The sequence below is a fragment of the Artemia franciscana genome, chromosome 4 (assembly GCF_032884065.1).
Source record: "Artemia franciscana chromosome 4, ASM3288406v1, whole genome shotgun sequence".
Taxonomy (NCBI): domain Eukaryota; kingdom Metazoa; phylum Arthropoda; class Branchiopoda; order Anostraca; family Artemiidae; genus Artemia; species Artemia franciscana.
In genome coordinates this window covers 41,120,228-41,139,612 of record NC_088866.1, presented here as the reverse complement: position 1 = coordinate 41,139,612, position 19,385 = coordinate 41,120,228, and the positions used below count along the sequence as shown (strand labels likewise).

The following is a 19,385-nucleotide window of genomic DNA, read 5'->3' as shown; positions in this document are numbered from 1 at the left end:
GTAAAAAACTAAAAAAAATAAAAAAAAAAAAAAAAACTAAAAAAAAGGAAAAAACTGAAAAATAAGCTAAAATAAAGGTAAAAACCAATAAAAAACTAAAAAGAAAAAAAGGAAAAAACTAAAAAAAATTTTCATCTAAAAAACTAAAAAAAAAACTAAAAAAGGTAAAAACTAAAAGAACTAAAAAAGAAAAAAATAAATGACGACACTCAAAGAGAAAGCGACCAGGACAAAAGGAACGTTCGATTAGCAATCAACAAAGAACCGGGACACAGGGAGTATAAATGACGACCAGGACATAAGTAAAAAAAAAAAACTAACAAAACTAAAAAGAAGGTAAAAACTACTCTACATTTTTATATTAACATCGGCGCCAGACTGTATAAGATATTCAACAGTCTCTGTGTGTCCTTCCTCAGCTGCAAAATGAAGTGGACTTTCACCTTCTACATTTTTTATATTAACATCAGTGCCAGACTTTAAAAGACATTCAACAGTCTTTGTGAGTCCTTCCTCAGCTGCAAAATGAAGTGGACTTTCACCTTCTACATTTTATATATTAACATCAGCGCCAGGCTGTATAAGATAATCAACAGTCTCTGTGTGACCTTCCTCAGTTGCAAAATGAAGTGGACTTTCAGCTTCTACATTTTTTATATTAACATCAGCGCCAGACTGTATAAGATATTCAACAGTCTCTGTGTGTCCTTCTTCAGCTGCAAAATGAAGTAGACTTTCACCTTCTAAATTTTTTATATTAACATCAGCGCCAGACTGTATAAGACATTCAACAGTCTCTATGTGTCCTTCCTCAGCTGCAAAATGAAGTGGACTTTCACCTTCTACATTTTTATATTAACATCGGCGCCAGACTGTATAAGATATTCAACAGGTCTCTGTGTGTCCTTCCTCAGCTGCAAAATGAAGTGGACTTTCACCTTCTACATTTTTTATATTAACATCAGCGCCAGACTTTAAAAGACATTCAACAGTCTTTGTGTGTCCTTCCTCAGCTGCAAAATGAAGTGGACTTTCACCTTCTGCATTTTTTATATTAACATCAGCGCCAGACTGTATAAGATATTCAACAGTCTCTGTGTGTCCTTCCGCAGCTGCAAAATGAAGTGGCACTGAACCTTCTACATTTTTTATATTAACATCAGCGCCAGACTGTATAAGACAACAGTCTCTGTGTGTCCTTCCTCAGCTACAAAATGAAGTGGACTTTCACCTTCTACATTTTTTATATTAACATCAGTGCCAGACTGTATAAGATATTCAACAGTCCGTGTGTGTCCTTTCAAAGCTGCAAAATGAAGTGGACTTTTACCTTCTACATTTTTTATATTAAGATCAGTGCCAGACTGTATAAGATATTCAACAGTCCGTGTGTGTCCTTTCCAAGCTGCTAAATGAAGGGGAGTTTCACCATAATTATTTCATATATTAACATCAGCGCCAGACTGTATAAGATATTCAACAGTCCGTGTTTGTCCTTTCCAAGCTGCTAAATAAAGGGGAGTTTCATCATAAAAGTAATAAATTAGGAGTTTCAAAAGATATTCAAAAACCTGTGTGCATCCTTTTGAAGCTGCTAAATAAAGTGATCTTATGGACATGTTATTTTATTATGTTTCCGTAATTTAAATGGATATGAACCACTGTTCTCATATCATTACTATATACAGGTATGACTACGTCATGACTCCTTTACACATATGATGTACTTGCCTTCCTTAATGATTTTAATTAAAATTACGTCATTAGCCTAGGTTACGTGTAATACAATAGTATTACATCAAGAGTATGTAACACAAGAGTATTACATTGGGGTGGCGCGAAGCGCCACCCCAACCGCTGGTCTATCTATTATCTATCTATCTATCTATCTATATCTTCTATATATATAAAAATAAGTTGTCTGTCTGTGGATCTGTGGATCAGGTGACGTCATGTTTCTGTGTCGGCTGACGTCATGAAATTAGTTGTCGTCATTTTTGCTTTGACGGTGACGTCATTAATGGTATTTAAGACATGCGTTCACGGAAAAATGTTTAATTGTAAAATGACTGAAGGTTCGGCGATATGTACTTCATAGTGACGCTGAAAAATAAAGAAGAAAAAAAAAACTGAAAAAATGTAAATACTTCATGTCATCATGTCATGTCGTCATGAAGTTAGTTGTCGTCATGTTTGTTATGACGATGACGTCATTAAAGGTATTTACGACATTCGTTCACGGAAAAATGTTTAATTGTAAAATGACTAAAGAACCTACAATGGCAACAGCTGAGGAAGCTGCTCAAAAAGTATATGCCAAAACACTTGCTGCTGATAGAGAAAGTAAGAAAAGAAAGCGTGCCGAGGAATCACAAGAACAGCAAGAAAACAGGCTTGCGGCTGATGGAGAAAGTAAGAACAGAAAGCGTGCCGAGGAACTACCAGAGCAACGCGAAAGCAGACTTGCTGCTAAAAGAGAAAGTGAAAAAAGAAGGCTTGCCGAGGAATCACAAGAACAGCAAGAAAACTGCCTTGCGGCTGATAGAGAGAGTAAGAAAAGAAAGCGTGCCGAGGAATCACAAGAGGAACCTGGGTCAGTGCGATGCTGGATGTACTCAGTGGAATGGCAAAAACGAGGATTGCCCCACGCATATATACTAATCTGGCTACATTATAAAATTACTTCTAACGAAATTGATTATGTGATTTCCGCTGAAATACCTGATTAAAATGTCGATAAGGGGTTATATGATATTGTTGTAAAAAACATGATACATGGACCTTGCGGTGCAATGAACGAAAATTCACCATGCATGGCCAAAGGAAGGTGCACAAAGCAATATCCTCGACTTTTAGTACCCAACACAATTACTGGCAATGATAGTTACCCACAATATAGAAGAAGATCTACTGAAGATGGCGGTAAAACAGGAGCAATGCACTGCATTTCTTATTCATTTCTTTGTTAGTGGCTGGATTCATCAATTTAATATTAAAGTGATAGCCGTCGGCTCCATCCCAAAAAATGATAGGATATTGTAGGGCATCGTAGCATCGATGAGTTTCAGCAATTCTTAACAACTGAGCGTTTCGCTTATGAAGAATAATATCTCGAGGTAAAAACTGATCACCGACCGTAACGATTGCCACTTCGTCGATAGTCGGAGCATTGTATCTACGCACATGTTGGCCAGGAGGCATTTTGTCAGCGGAAATAACAATTTTATGCGTATCAGTAGGCATCAAATCGATGGCTGTTTTGAACAGACGCACTAAATTATTATTTTCGTGGAAAAGATGTTGCAATTGGGAAACGATTGTCCTTTCAACGTTGGGAGAAATTTCGCAACGTGCATTAAATTCAGAATTTCTATCACTGATGAAGTACAATCGTAAAAATTTATAATTCTCGCCTGAGAATGGTAGAAGGGACCCTGCTTTATGAAAAATTTGCCCTTTTACTTTGAAAGTAGACATAAATTGATCTGGATTTTCGATTTGGGCTCCAAACGACGTCATTTGGAAACATGAGTTGTATTGTCTGATTTTTGACAAAAAACGCTTAGATTCTGACGTAGTTCCAGTAAGGAAAGTCTTCAATGGCTCTGGTGGTGCAGCCAATAGAGGAAGTTTAACTTTTCCTGAGGCGCAACACATTCCCATTGTTTCACCATTGAATTTCAAGGCCTTGCAATAGGGACAAATTTTAGACATTGTCCCGATTTGAACACATCTACTCAAGCTATAATCATCGACTGGGTTGTACCTGAATGCCAGGCGATAACTTTCAGGTTGCTCTGATTCCTCGGCACGCTTTCTTTTCTTACTTTCTCTATCAGCAGCAAGCCTGATTTCTTGCTGTTCTTGTGATTCCTCAGCACGCTTTCTTTTCTTACTTTCTCTATCAGCAGCAAGCCTGATTTCTTGCTGTTCTTGTAATTCCTCGGCACGCCTTCTTTTTTCACATTCTCTTTTAGCAGCAAGTCTGCTTCCGCGTTGCTCTGGTAGTTCCTCGGCATGCTTTCTGTTCTTTCATTCTCTATCAGCCTCAAGCCTGTTTCCCTGCTGTTCTTTTGATTCCTCGGCACGCCTTCTTTTTTCACTTTCTTTTTTAGCAGCAAGTCTGCTTTCGCGTTGCTCTGGTAGTTCCTCGGCACGCTTTCTTTTCTGACTTTCTCTATCAGCAGCAAGTTTTTTGGCATAGACTCTTTGAGCATCTTCATCAGTCATTGTAAACTTAAACAATAATAGATTTCTACGTGAACATATGTCTTATATAACTTGAATGACGTCACCGTCAAAGCAAAAATGACGGCAACTAATTTCATGACGTCAGCCGACACAGAAACATGACGTCACCTGATCCACAGATCCACAGACAGACAACTTATTTTTATATATATAGATTACTAAAAACTTGTTATTCTGTAAATTGCTATACATTGTACATTCTGTATGTTATATATTGTACATTTTGGATTGTATATCCTGCACTGTTATATGTATACACTGTATATCAAAAAGGGTGAGGGAAAGCACAGGATGGCTAGCCCCCAGCCCCGAATTGCACTTCCGGGCTGAAGGGCCTCAAAACGGAGATCAGCACCACCGGTTTGAGCTTGAAGGGTCTAGTGCCGTATCTTTTACCTTACCTTTTTTACACTGTACATCATTATTTGCGACATCATAACGTAATTGCGATAATTTCGTAATTGCGACTATTCGTAATTGCGACAATCTCGTAACTGCGATAATTCGTTATTGCGACAATTTCGAAATTGCGACAATTTGTAATTGCGACAATTTCGTTAAAACTCTAAAGAGCATTACCTTTTTGTGTCGCTTGCTTTAAATAAATCCACTAATAAAAAAAAGTACAGCTTACCTGGACTATCAATTAAGCATTAAAAAAAACGAAAAGTCAAAATTTCAATTTACTGTTATGAATTTTTTCGTAATATTTTCCTGCTAGATTATGCTCCGTTTCTGGCCAAGGCAGTTTCTGCAGCTTTCCTTCATCCAAAACAAATGCTTCATGGACTTGTCCACCATTTAAATTCGAAAACTTAGACTGAGCATAGGAGTTGAGCATAGGCAGAGTTTCCAGTTCATCCCCAGCTGCGCCGTAGCTTCTAATGGTATCTAGATTGTTTAACGTGACATAATTCTGCTCATTTCCGCTAGGAGAATATGATGAAGGACAAGGTGGCAACATTGGTGGAACCTGGAATATGAGTAAGGAGAGGAAAAGGTACTTCTTCTCAAAATGAACCATTTGAATATGCGATGACAAAGCCGGCCACTTACTTTCACTAATTCTTGTTTTGTTCAAAAAAGCTACATTTCTTTAAATTGCATATGAACTTTATAATGAATAAGTTTTGTGCTACAGAAAAATCCTGATTAAGTTCTTGAATTTAGCACACAAAAATACGTTACAGGCACAAAGAATTTTTTTCAGGGCGAAAGCTATGATGTACAGTATTGTATTTACAGATTATTTTTGCAGAAAATGTTCATAAATTGAAATTTCACAGTGATATTGTCTAAGATATATTTGAATCATTAAAAGGCTACAACCAAATAGATTAATTTATAAAGAATAGAATTATCTGACTTCAAAATATTATTTTAATAAAAAGTATTGTCTGATACTATTAGTACTATCGTGCTGCGTAATTGCACATCTGCGAATCCTCCTCCTCCTGGAAAATCTGTTCATATTCACTCTACATCCTCTCCCGTAGAGTTTCTTTTCCTTTAAATGTCCTTCAGATCCTTTCTTATGACCCCATTTGGGATGGGAAGCCCACCCCGCTTTTCATTTGACCCCAGATAAATGGTTAAAAACTTCATCTTTGTCCATCTGTCATTCTTCCGCTGTAGAATGTGCACTCGCCATCTTTATCTTTCTTTCATTATTACCCTAGAAAGAAGGTTCTAGACATATTTTTCGTACAGCTTACTCTTTGACATACAGTTAGTCAAAAGAGTTCCTAAGACTATCCTTAGACAATTCCTTTGGAGAACATTTAACAAAACTATCGGGGAAAGGTTTCCGGATCACTTATCTTAGAATAAGCAGACTAAGAAAACGCAGATGAATTTTATTGTTCTTCATCATCTTTATACCCCTAAAAATGGGTTTAAACCACTTTTTAATCTAAAATAATCCCCGTTTTAATTTATAGAGCTGAGAACTAGACCCAGTGGTGGATCCAGGGGGAACAGGACTCCCCCCCTTGACGTAGTGGTGGATTTGTGATTGGAACCCCTTGCTCTGGTTTGGGTTGGGACGGAAGCTATTTTTTTTGTAATCGATGTTTAATATTTGAGTTTTTAAAGACTGTTTTTTTTTTTTTTTTTTTTGCAAACAAGTTTGAAACAAGGTTTTAGTTACTTAATGCAGTCTCTGTTAGATTATACTAATGAGACATACCGCCAAAAAGTATTTAATTAAATTTAGGTTTATCAGGAGAATCTGTCCCCATTACCACAATAGCGAACTTGGAGGCGAAAATCTTCATTTCGTAATAACAAGAAGGGGAAATTTAGAATTCCACTTCTTTAGGCTGCCAAAACGATATTTCAGGATTGTGCTATCACAACGCGGCTGGAAAGCAAAGTATTTACTTCTTTTTTCTGTCAAAATTTTGTTTTCGAGCCTTGCTATGTCGCTGAGGTGAAGAAATTGATATCATTACTTTTTTGGCTGTCTGTTTTGGTTTTTGTGTTTATTTGTTTTTTGCGAAGCGGGTTTGTTTTTTATTTTTGTTTTTTACAACAGTGTTGTTTTTTGGAGGATTTGTATAAAAGAAAGTAAATGTATGAGAAGTGCAAAAATTATTAATTTAAGTTTTGGATTTTGGTAAGCAAATGGTGACCACTTTACTGCCGATTTTAATCAAAATAAAGCTCTGCATTATGTGACATATCACCTCCTCTGTTCATCCTAAAACATTAAAATAATGGCCAAACTCTTTAGATATTTAATAAAGGTTCGTATAAGAATTTGCTTAAAACCAAGTATATAAGTCCAAATACTCCTTCAAAGGTCGGAGTAATCATTTAAGAAGAATTGATTTTCGGAAAATTGTTTATAAAAGAAGGCAAATAATTATTTGTTTTTTTTTTCTAGCTGGTATAGATGGGTCTCGGAATTCTCAGTTTGAATCAGTGGAATGGCATCGATTTTTTTCGAACATTTACTAATAAAATTTTGATAAAAAGTGAAAAATCACACAACTTGAGTTAACCACGGAAACGGAATACAACTACGATATTACTTCAGAATTTCTCACCTTCTCAATACAAATCAGTCACAAAATATAGTTATGTTTTTATATAGGGATTGTATATATTTGTCCATAAAATTGTCTAAACTGCTATATATGCCACTGAGGATTTTTACACTTATTTTGATACATGTCATCCAATTATATTTCCACGATTAGTTGCTTTTAAATAAAAATTTTTACAGGACAATTCTCTTACTTAATGCTAAGAATCTGAGTCAAATTTCAAATTTCTATTTTTGTGCACAACAGATATATCGAAATTTAACGTTTGAATTGAATATCTGAAAGTCTCAAGATTAAAAAAAAAAAAAAACTAATTAGAAATCTCCACAGCTTGAAACCCTGAAAATTTAAATCACCAATCTACACCTATCAAATACAAAAATAACAAACACATAATTATTTGCTTTTTAAGGAGCATTTTGACTCATATACTTAGTTTGAAGCACATATCTACATCCATCTTTATTAGAGTTCATATTTTTCTGACGATTTTGGTCTTTATTCGAATAACGAATTGTCACAAAGAGTGCATGCCCCAGTAGATGGTTCAAGACCATTTTTTTTCTTTTTACAATAAAAAGCTTAACTCACTCGCTATAGTTGTCAGAAGCGCAAAGGTGAAAAATTATGCAGAAAATATTAAACATCATTTTTGTATCAATATTCTTATACCATTTTAATTTCAACAGATTTATTAGAACTTTAACCCTCACCAGTTTTTAGATTAAATTTACGACCAATTCAATTCCTACCTTCGACATATAATCGTCAACGTTCCCTTTAAATTAAGGATATTTCTGTGTTCGCAAATGTATCGAAGCAACCTATTATGCACCACCCCCTAAAGAAAATCCAGAATCCGCCACTGACTTAGACCTGATGATTAACCTAAGTGTGACAGTTTGGCCGACACATCCTCTTCCCCTAGTAAATTCGCACTATTATTCTTTACAACTTTAGTAACTGCATTGTTTAATAAGTATCATCATGCTAAGTAATTTGGTTCTTACAGAAATCAAGCAATTACCTCTGTCATTACCACAGTCATTCTTATCTCTTTTATTATACCTGGACTTATTTTTCTAAAATCACTAGGTACTTCCCTAATATAAGAATAAATAAAAATATCCCATTTGTTGAAGAATAGATGACTGATGATTTAGAGCGTTCAGCATTAGTGTAGGTTCAGCAAAGTAAAAAAAATAGACGGTAACAAGAGAAGTCTCACCGAGGGAGAGAGAGAGAAGAAATATATAGAAAAACAAGAACAACGTTCGCCTCAAAATTTTTCAAACTACTTTTTCGAGTTATATTTTCCCTTACTTGGTTAACTATATTAACCTTTATATTTGTTAACTATAAAAGTGATTTACATAAAGGACTGATATAATTAATTGTAAACGGGATTATGTAAGTTTCAATGGATATAACTGAATCTCATAAAACAACAAGTCGCGACACATATTAAGTAAAAGTTTAGATAAAATAATCATATTTTGAAAAGTTACTTTTTTGAGGTGTAGTGCCATACTGAGGATTGTTTTTTACTATTCCAACCAAGAAAAGCCATATTTTTTTTTGTAATTACATAAACGATTGATATAGCTTATTATGAATGGAGACTATGCAAGTTTTATCGGATACAGCTAAATTAATAGTAAGGAACAAAACCTAGCTAATAATAACTGAAATTTTAAAATTAAATATATTTTTCAAGAGCAATTTACATAAAGAATTGATATTGTTCATTATAAATGGGAACATTGTAATTTTCTTCGGGTAAAACTGAGGCCTAGAAAAGAAAAAAGCACGGGGTATAATAAATAGAAGTTAAGATAATACAATCATCTTTTGAAAAGTTCATTATAAATGGAAAGTATGTAAAATCCATTGAATAGAGCTGGAATTAATTGCAAGGAACGAGATGTAGCCCATAATAACTGGAATATAAGAGATCCTTATGATTTTGAGTACCTTGGTATATGCAGAAAAGTGAAAACGGAAAATAATAATGCCGTCGAGGCAGTTGATGCAAAGGAATTTTGACTGTCCTATATAGGGTTATTAGGAAGGTGATTTGTTTTTTATAATGAGGGATTTACATGGAGGATTGATGTAGTTCAATTAAAATGGGGACTATTTAAGTTTCATCGAATATAGCTCAAATCTAATTTTTAGATTTTTAAATATAATCAATTTTCTTATGAAAAACTGTATTTAACTATAACATTTTAATAACTTATAATTATAATTATAATTGTTATAGCTTATTGTAATAACTCATGTTATAGTTAATAGCCTTTGTTAGCTTATATTAAGATAATGCAATAATCTTTTGAAAAATTACTTTTCAGGGGTATGGTGCCATACAAACGATTGTCTCTTATTATTCGAACTAAGAAGAAAACATAGGCTTTTTTCCTGTTCACAATTATATAAAGGATAAATTTAGCATATTATTTTAACAATGTATATACATACTATCTTAAATGGGAACAATGAAAGTTTCATCGGATAAAGATGAAATTAATAGTAAGGAATGAACTTTAACCCAAAATACACAAAAAATTAAAATTAAATGTATCTGTTTACTTTAAAGAGCAATTTATATAGAGAATCGATTTAGTTTATTATAAATGGTGACTATGTAACTTTTATCGTATATAGTTGAAACCAAATTTAAAAAAAATTTAAATCTAATAATTTTTTTAAAGAAAAACTATTTATTTTTCAGAGTTTATCACATTCTTGTAATAAAAAAAACACTAGCTCATAGTAACTGAAATATCAATTAAGTAGTAGCCTTAGGATTAATTGCAGCCTTATAATCGTTAAACTTTTCTAACGCAAGGTACCTTATTGATCCGGGTTGTAGCGGCAGCTATTAATCTATTAAGAGACGATCCTATCCTATACTAATAAAAACAAGAGCTAAGAGCTCACATGGCACTTGTGACGAGGCGAAAAGAGCTAAGAGCCAAGAGATCATATGGTATGAGCTCTAACAAAATTCTATGACTCAATAGATTGATTTAAAAAGGAAAATAAGAGGCTTAATGCCGGTCAAGATTTAAAATAAGAGCTCTGAGCCACAAAGTCCTTCTAAATATCAAAATTCATTAAGATCCGATCACCCACTCGTAAATTATAAATCCCTAATTTTTTCAAATTTTTCCTCTCCCTTTTGCCCCCCAGATGGTCGAATCTGGGAAAACGACTTTATCAAGTCAAAACGTGCAGCTCCCTGACACACCTACCAATTTTCATCGCCCTAGCACGTCCAGAAGCACCGAACTGACCAAATCACTAAACCCCTCCCCCCAACTCCCCCAAAGAGAGCGAATCCAGTACGATTCTGTCAATCACATATAAAGGACATTTGTTTATTCTATCCACCAAGCTTCATCCCGATTCCTCCACTCCAAGTGTTTTTCCAAGATTTCCCCCTTCAACTCCCCCCAATGTCAAAAGATATGGTCGGGATTTGAAATAGGAGCTCTGAGACATGAATTCTTTCTAAAAATCAAATTTCATTACGATCCGATCATCTATTCGTAAGATAAAAATACACCAATTTTCATGTTTTCCATGAATTCCGGTTTCCCCCTCCAACTCCCCCGAACGTCACAGGATCTAGTCGGAATTTGAAATTACAACTTTAAAGCACAAGATCCTTCTAAATGTCAAATTTCATTAAGATCTGGTCACCCTTTCGTAAGTTACAAATACCTCAATTTTAAAAATTACCCCCCCCCCCCCAATTCCACCAAAGAGAGCAGATCCGGTCCGGTTATGTCAGTCACGTATCTTAGACAGGTTTCTATTCTTCCCATCCAGTTTCATCCTGATCTCACTGCTTTAAGCATTTTCTAAGATTTCCGGTCCCCCCAACTGCCCCCCCCCCAATTACGCTTGATCCGGTTGAGATTTAAAATAAGATACCTGAGTTACGAGGTCCTTCTAAATATGAAGTTTCATAAAGATCCGATCACTCCTTCGTAAGTTAAAAATACGTCATTTTTTCTTATATTTCAGAATTATCCCCCCCCCTCCAATTCAGCGGATCCGTTCCAATTATGTAAATCACATAAGCAAGACTTCTCCTTATTTTTCCAACCAAGTTTCATCCCAATCCCTCCAATCTAAGTGTTTTCCATCATTTTAGGTTTCCCCACCCCAAACTTCCCCCAATGTCATCAGATCCGGTCAGGATTTAAAATAAGAGCTTTGAGACACGATATCCTTCTAAATATCAAATTTCATGGAGATCCAATCACCCGTTAGTAAGTTAAAAATAACTAATTTTTTCTAGTTTTTTACAATTAACCCTCCCCCCCAACTTCCCCAAAAAGAGTGGATCCGTTCTGGTTATGTTAATCTTGTATCTAGGACTCGTGTTTTTTCCACCAAGTTTCATCCCGATCCCTCCACTCTAAGTGTTTTCCAAATTTTAGGTTTCCCCCTCCTAACTCCCCCCCCAATATCACCATATCCGGTTAGGTTTAAAATAAGAGCTCTGAGCCACAATGTCCTTTTAAATATTAAATTTCATTGAGATCCAATCACCCGTTCGTAAGTTAAAAATACTCATTTTTTTAATTTTTCAGAAATACCCCCCCTCCAACTACCCCAAAGAGAGCGGATCCGTTCCGTTTATGTCAATCATCTATCTAGGACTCCTGTTTATTTTTCCCACCATGTTTCATCCCGATCCCTCCACTCTAAGTGTTTTCCAAGTTTTAGGTTTCCCCCTCCCAACTCCCCACCCCCGTCACCAGATCTTGTCGGAATTTAAAATAAGAGCTCTGAGCCACGATATCCTTCTAAACATCAAATTTCATTGAGATCCGACCACCCGTTCATAAGTTGAAAATACCTCATTTTTTCTAATTTTTAAGGATTACCCCCCACCTCCAACTACCCCAAAGAGAGCAAATCAGTTTCGATTATGTCAATCATGTATCTGGGACTTGCGCTTATTTTTCCGATCAAGTTTCATCCCGATTGCTCCACTCTAAGTGTTTTCCAAGATTTTAAGTCCAACTCCCTCCAATGTCATCAGATCTTGTCGGGATTTAAAATAAGAGCTCTGAAACACAATATTATTCCAAACATCAAATTTCATGAAGATCCAATAACCCGCTCATAAGTTAAAAATACTTCATTTTTTCTATTTTTTGCGAATTAACCGACCTCCCACTCCCCCCCAGATGGTCAAATCGGGAAAATGACTATTTTTAATTTAATCTGGTCCGATCTCTGATACGCTTGCCAAATTTCATCGTCCTAGCCTACCTGGAAGTACCTAAAGTAGCAAAACAGGGACCGACAGATAGACCGACAGACATACAGACCGACAGAATTGGCGATTGCTATATGTCACTTGGTTAATACTAAGAGCCATAAAAAACCATAACTCCTGAGACTAGAGTCACTTCAACAGAAAAAATACGCCTTTTCAACCGTTAAAAGATATATAGGTTTATATTACTTAGTGCGTGATTCCTGGACTAGTCTTTTGCGGGAAAAGCTGTTATAGCATTGTTGAAAAACATACAGTTCTGTAAATGGCTTTGAAAGAGGATACTGAGCTGTACATGTTTTTTCTGCGGAGCCACCCAGTAAAATTGCAATTTCAAAAAATATTTTCGTTCATTTTGAAGCAATAAATATTTAACTCTTGTTTAATCAAAAATTGGAGTATAATAAAAGACTTCCTTCCGATCATTCACCCAGGAAACCAGTATCATAATGGGAATATATGACGCAGGTCTTATTTATTTTTTAAAATCTGCAGACCTTACAAAATATTTATAACCATTTAATTTCAAGTGTTTCATATATTTTTCACGGGGTAAAAAACTGTAAGGTTTTCGTAATTCATTTTCTTGTTTAATTCAGTTTTACCTGATTTATAGGTATCAGGCAATTAAAAATAGAACTAATAAGCAGTTTTATACGCAGCCTTTCCTTCTGCTATTCTTAGAGATTTATCCAGTATTTGAATCAGAACTGTCCTAAAACTGTCGTACCACTTGTTAGAGCAGCTTTACCTATACTTTGTATTGGATGTGATTATCTTTTACTAGGCTGCTAGTTTACCGCTGTAACCGGGATCTTATATATAAATTAAATAAAAAAAAAACAAGTTTTTTGAACTGAAAGTAAGGAGCGACATTAGAACTTAAAACGCACAGAAATTACTTCGTATATGAAAGAGGCTGCTTCCTCATCAACGCCCCGCTCTTTACGCTAAAGTTTGACTCTTTCTCTCAATTCTTCTTTTTAAAACAGTAAAAAACTTTAGCGTAAAGAGCGGGGCGTCGATGAGGAAGCAGCCTCTTTCATATACGAAGTAATTTCTGTGCGTTTTAAGTTTTAATGTCGCTCCTTACTTTCAGTTCAAAAAACTTGTTTTTTTTTATTTAATTTCTGAACGTTTTTGAATCAATGCATGTTTTGATTTTGGCTCTCCGCAGAGGAATAATCAAAACGAAATTTGCATATTTTTTTTTTTGGCTCAATGGCTTTCTCATAATTTTGATCGAATGATTTTGAGAAAAAAAGAGCGGGGGACGAAGCCTAGATGCCCCCCGATTTTTTGGTTAATTAAAAAGGCAACTAGAACTTTAAATTTTTTACGAATCTTTTTATTGGTAAAAGATTTACGTAACTTATAAATTAGCTTACGTAAAGAACTTTTGTATTCTCATGTTTTTACTACATATATGAGGGGATTCGCCCCATCGTCAGTACCTCGCTCTTTACACTAAAGCTTAAATTTTATCCCGATTCATTAAGAATGACCCCCTGAATCACAAAAGCCGTAGAATAAGTAGTTGAAATTACTGAAAATACTTTAGCGTAAAGAGCGAGGTATTAGAAGGAGGTGAGCCCCTCATATGGGTAATAATTTCTGTTTGTTTTAAGTTTTATTGCTGTTCCTTACTTCCAGCTGAAAAAGCTTTTTCACTTTTATTTTTTAATTGTTTTTTTTAAATAATGCTAGTAAATCCTGCTATTCCTTCATGGAAATTTTCTTCTCCCATTACAAATTCTCGAATGAAAGTTCCCCCAGCATATCCCCCTCTTCTCAACCCCTCCCCCAAACCAAAAAATCCTCCTGAAAACGCCTGTATACTTCCCAATAACCATTACTATATGTAAGCACAGGTCAAAGTTTGTAACTTGTTGCCCCTCCCACGGGGACTGTGGGGGAGTAAGTCGTCCCCAAAGACATAGTTATAAGGTTTTTCGACTACGTTGAATAAAATGGCTATCTCAGAATTTTGATCCGTTGACTTTGGGAAAATAATTAGCGTGGGAGGGGGCCTAGGTGCCCTCCAATTTTTTTGGTCACTTAAAAAGGGCACTAGAACTTTTCATTTCTGTTAGAATGAGCCCTCTTGCAACATTCTAGGACAACTGGGTCGATACGATCACCCCTGGGAAAAAAAAACAAACAAAAAAACAAAAAAACAAATAAACACGCATCCGTGATCTGCCTTCTGGCAAAAAATGCAAAATTCCACATTTTTGTAGATAGGAGCTCGAAACTTCTACAGTAGGGTTCTCTGATACGCTGAATCTGATGGTGTGATTTTCGTTAAGATTCTATGACTTTTAGGGGGCGTTTCCCCCTATTTTCTAAAATAACGCAAATTTTATCAGGCTCGTAACTTTTGATGGGTAAGACTAAACTTGATGAAACTTATATATTTAAAACCAGCATTAAAATGCGATTCTTTTGATGTAGCTATTGGTATCAAAATTCCATTTTTTAGAGTTTTGGTTACTATTGAGCCGGGTCGCTCCTTACTACGGTTCGTTACCACGAACTGTTTGATTACCTTGTCGAAAAAACAGAGTGTGTTGTATCATCTTGTAAATAATTATTTATTTACATAATTTAAAAGCTATTGGCTATAGTTTGTTGTAAATAACGACGAAGACCAAACTTCCTTTCCATCACGAACACCAAAACAAAGAAGAACAATGGGCATTTTTTAAGACAGTGGGAAACAAGTTAGAATGAATATCTTGGCCCTATGTAGACACAATTCCTAAGTTACTGATAATTGTATTCTCTGAAATATTTACGTTTTTGAGCTTTTCAGCTAAATTAACTGAATTACATATATAAGATTTTTGAGAAAAAAGCAATGGTTTGAAGGCTATACATAACCATTTTCCAATGTTGGAGGCGGGGCTTTTGTACAATCTACAATTGGCCTTAAAGGAATGCCTTGCTTTTGTAATTTTGGTAGACCATAAAATTTTGGACAAAAGCTGCCTCGGGGGAAAAAGTTTATTATATAATTGTAGAGTAATTTTACCATTTTATTTTAGATATTTTAATTCTTTTATAATTTTGTTAGACAACTTATCAGTATGATCGTGGATTATAGTCTATTGCAAAATAAATTAAAATTTGCAAAATAAAATTGCAAATAAAATGTCATTCCTAGATGTTCTAATTATTCTTAGCTTAGATGAACTCAATTTTACTATTTACAGAAAACCAACACAAAATAATAGATATTCACATTTTGGATCAAACCACCCCCCACAAGTTAAAAGAGGTGTCATAATATCTCTCCCTGAACATTTGTTCTGATTCCTAAATCACAGCTGAACTAGAGTTTATCAGGGACATACTTTTTGAAAATGGGTATCCTCTTTTATTTATTAATAATACAATTAACCATAGAATGAAAAGACATTCCCTTAAAATCAACCATAATTTGTCAAGTGAGAATCCCGATAAGCCCTAAAACATAATTTACCTCCCGTATATGCCAAAAATCACTAGAAATCTTAAAAAAGTATGCACACAAAATAATCTGTATGTTGTATTTACAAATAATTTAAAAATCATAAATCTCCTAAATTCTGGTAAAGATAAGACTCCAGTTGCTCGCCAAAGAGGTGTCTATCAAAGACCATGGGACTGTGGCAAATTCTATCTAGGGAAAACCCACCAGAATTTCCAGAAACGCTTAAAACAACATAAAGATGATATCACCAAAGCTCTGAAATCTAATGTTACTTCAGTTTCTTTTGATTCTGCGTTAAGCAGTCATGTTTTCGAAAATCCTGGCCACATAATACTTTTTGAAGAATCCGCCATTATTAGCAATGATCTAGGCATAAAGCAAGTAGTTCGAGAAGCAATTGAAATCAGACTTAAGATTAATATTAATATTTCCTTAAATAGGGATTTACGAGAATATTAACTGAATTCTCTATGCACAAATTTAATTAAAAATGACGTTACGAAATATTATAAAAAACCAATAGACATTAACACAGAACCTGTCATCAATAGACCTATAAGATTAGCAGCGAAAAACCCTAGACGGGCATTAAAAATGTGTGTTTAAATCATTTTCTTTCATTTCAATGAGTTGCATCGTTTCATAACAATTTATTTATCAGTCCTGTTTGAACTTCGCTGAGGTAAGGATGCTGGGACTGTTTTGAAAAACTGTTCATTTTAGTTTTATTGATTTTATCCTCTTGTAAGTTGTTTTTTCTTATTTATATTGCTGAGGACGGCCCCTGGACATAGGGCTGAAATATTCATTCTAATTTGTTTCCCATTTTGTTAAAAAATCCCTTATTGCTTTTCTTGTTTTTGGTGTTCGGTTAGTTTGTTGTTTAATTCAACTCTTGCTAGGTTGCTAGCTATCTACTACTACTGCAGTGTTTTAAAAAAAGCAATTTTTCATATAAAATTTATTATATTTTAAAAATATTTTTTGTTTATTTAAGAAAGGTTTTTAAATACATCAATGTAATTTCGAATGAGCCAATAAACTCATCGAAATCACAATTTAATCATCGAAATCACAATCGGTCTTATAAAAAAAGTTTGAATAAATAATAGAATTTCTTTTTGCTGCTACAGGCGATATTCTTAAATTTTTTTAAATAAAAGAGTTCTCAGACTTTTGAACCTTTGATTATAGTATTTTTATCTATGGTGGAACATTTCAAAAATTTTTCCATCCTCCTTTTGAGTGATAATTGATAGCAATCAAGAAAACCGTCTCAGAATATTCTTATTTTAAATTAATTCTTTCTTTCGTGTTTAATCACTGCTTCTGTTTTTGTAGTAGTACAGGCAAATGGAAGTTTGACCCGAAACAAATTGCAACAGAAATGATTCTTACACCATCTTGTAGAGAAAAAAAAAACTGAACAACATATCCATTTTCGCATATTCTGAGTCGACGCAAAATAACCGTGTTTTGGCTTTTAATGCAATTTTTTTTACGTTTTCCGAAAAAAAATATAATTTTAGTATCCGACCGTTTTTTTTAAATGAAGTATGATTCTGATCCAGAATGACAAGCTGAGACAGAAAATGAAGTCAGATTGGGTGTCTGGTGCAAAAAAAAAATTTCACTATCGGCACTTGTTATTCAACAAATGATCGGTTTTTCGTAAAAATACCTGAACTAGGCACTAGTATAAGACACTTCGAAGGCTGCGTAATGCAATAAAAATGAAAATCGTCACATTCATCACTTAGTGTTTTAAAAATTTCAAAGTTTATTCCCAAGATTTGACTGAGAAATCAATTAGACGAAGACCTCAAGTAATGCCAGAAAGTCGAGTAGAAAACTAGTTACCTCAGACATGTTACCATACCTGGTGCCTGCATGACACAACCACTATACGAAATCATGCCATATTTACCTCCAGCGAATGGACAAGCTCAAAGATACCCATCCTACGGTCTACCAGGTTTTCCAGAGTGGCATGCATGTAGTAAGACGTTCTGATAGATTCTGGGCTGGACTCTCCACAGATCTTGTCATTGAACAGGAGCTTATGCGCTCTCTTAAAACCTCTGGTGGCCTTACCAACGGCAGAGGCATGACAGAGGCTCAGAGGTCCTTATGGGTTTTGTCGCGACCAGTCTGCTCTACAGTAAACCTTCTGATGGAACGTATCTCACAAATTCTATACGTTACAAGCGATCATCACAAGGAGATGTCAGAGCCGATGCAACGGAGAGACTGCAAAGATACGCAGACGATTTTCGAGTTTCTGGAAAGGGATTCACCATTTGAGGGAGGTGTTCATTTAAGAAGCATACCAAATGGTCTTACTGCCTATCCGTCTACCAACGTTGATTCTGCCAAAGATGTTGGCCTAAAAGTCATTGACGCCATGTCTGGACAGCTGGTCTCTGACTTTGTGTTTCGACGAAAACAACAGGCAATCCAAATGAAGACCAAGCAAAGTCCAAGCGGAGACTGCAAACGACTAGACCCAACTCTTCTTTTTCTGAGGTTTATCATGATCGCGAAAATGATCAATCTTACGGAAACTGAGTACTTTCAACACGAACTGTGTTCCTACCCAGCGTCCCTTTTTTGACAGCTCCTGCAAGTTCCGGACTGCGAACAAACCAGAGCTTGCGAAGGCCATAGCCCAGGCTTGAAACCTTGAGAAGCATTCATTTCCCCTCCCCGAAGGCACTCGATATATCCTAGACCGAGGAGCTCTGCTGCACAGGATACCATGGACAAAAAATGAAAGATACCTGGAGATTCTAGACCATTATGCAACTTACGTGACAGGAAAGTACTCTTCTGCCACTATCGTTTTCGACGGCTACGATGGTGGGGCTTTCATAAGAGATATGGCTCACTCGCAGAGGAGTCGTACAGTTGGCCGTGAGATCTTCTTCGCAGCAGATATGCAGCTCAAGGATATGCTTCTTATCTTGCAAGAAAAACAAAGCCAGGTTTAACTACGTTTTGGCTGATCATCTCCGTGCAAAGGGTGTCTCTGTCTCCCAGGCATCAGGTGACGCAGATGTCCCGATTGTGGAAGCTGCTGTTGCCTCTTCACGGTATCACGACAATGCCGTAGTTGGGGACGATACCGATCTATTGGTTCTCTTATGCTACCACTGTGACTTGTCAAGCAAGAAACTATTCTTTGCACCTGAGCCAAAGTCGAATAAAGCTCCCCGAATATGGGACATACACATCCTGAAAGAGAAGCTGGGACAAAATACTTGTCATCTGATCCTTTTTGCTCACGCCCTTAGGCTGTGACTCTACT

The 19,385-nt window shown here is 35.5% G+C and overlaps 1 protein-coding gene across 1 annotated transcript; it reads right to left on the bottom strand.

Annotated features, from left to right (window-relative positions):
* Nucleotides 1-552: 552 nt before the first annotated feature.
* On the bottom strand, nt 553-17,947 carry LOC136025766 (putative ankyrin repeat protein RF_0381). Its single transcript, XM_065701752.1, has 4 exons — nt 17,939-17,947; nt 4,939-5,224; nt 939-1,112; nt 553-815 (listed from the first exon to the last, which is right to left on the bottom strand). Exons 1-4 carry the CDS (start codon nt 17,945-17,947, stop codon nt 553-555), a joined length of 732 nt encoding a protein of 243 aa, XP_065557824.1.
* Nucleotides 17,948-19,385: the final 1,438 nt, after the last annotated feature.

Excerpts from the sequence above, each read along its gene's own strand:
- LOC136025766 (XM_065701752.1), bottom strand. Across the intron at positions 1,113-4,938 it reads TTACGAAAAAATTCATAACA|CTGCGGAAGGACACACAGAG; the intron begins GTAAATTGAAAT and ends TTCATTTTGCAG. Across the intron at positions 816-938 it reads TAATATAAAAAATGTAGAAG|CTGAGGAAGGACACATAGAG; the intron begins GTGAAAGTCCAC and ends TTCATTTTGCAG.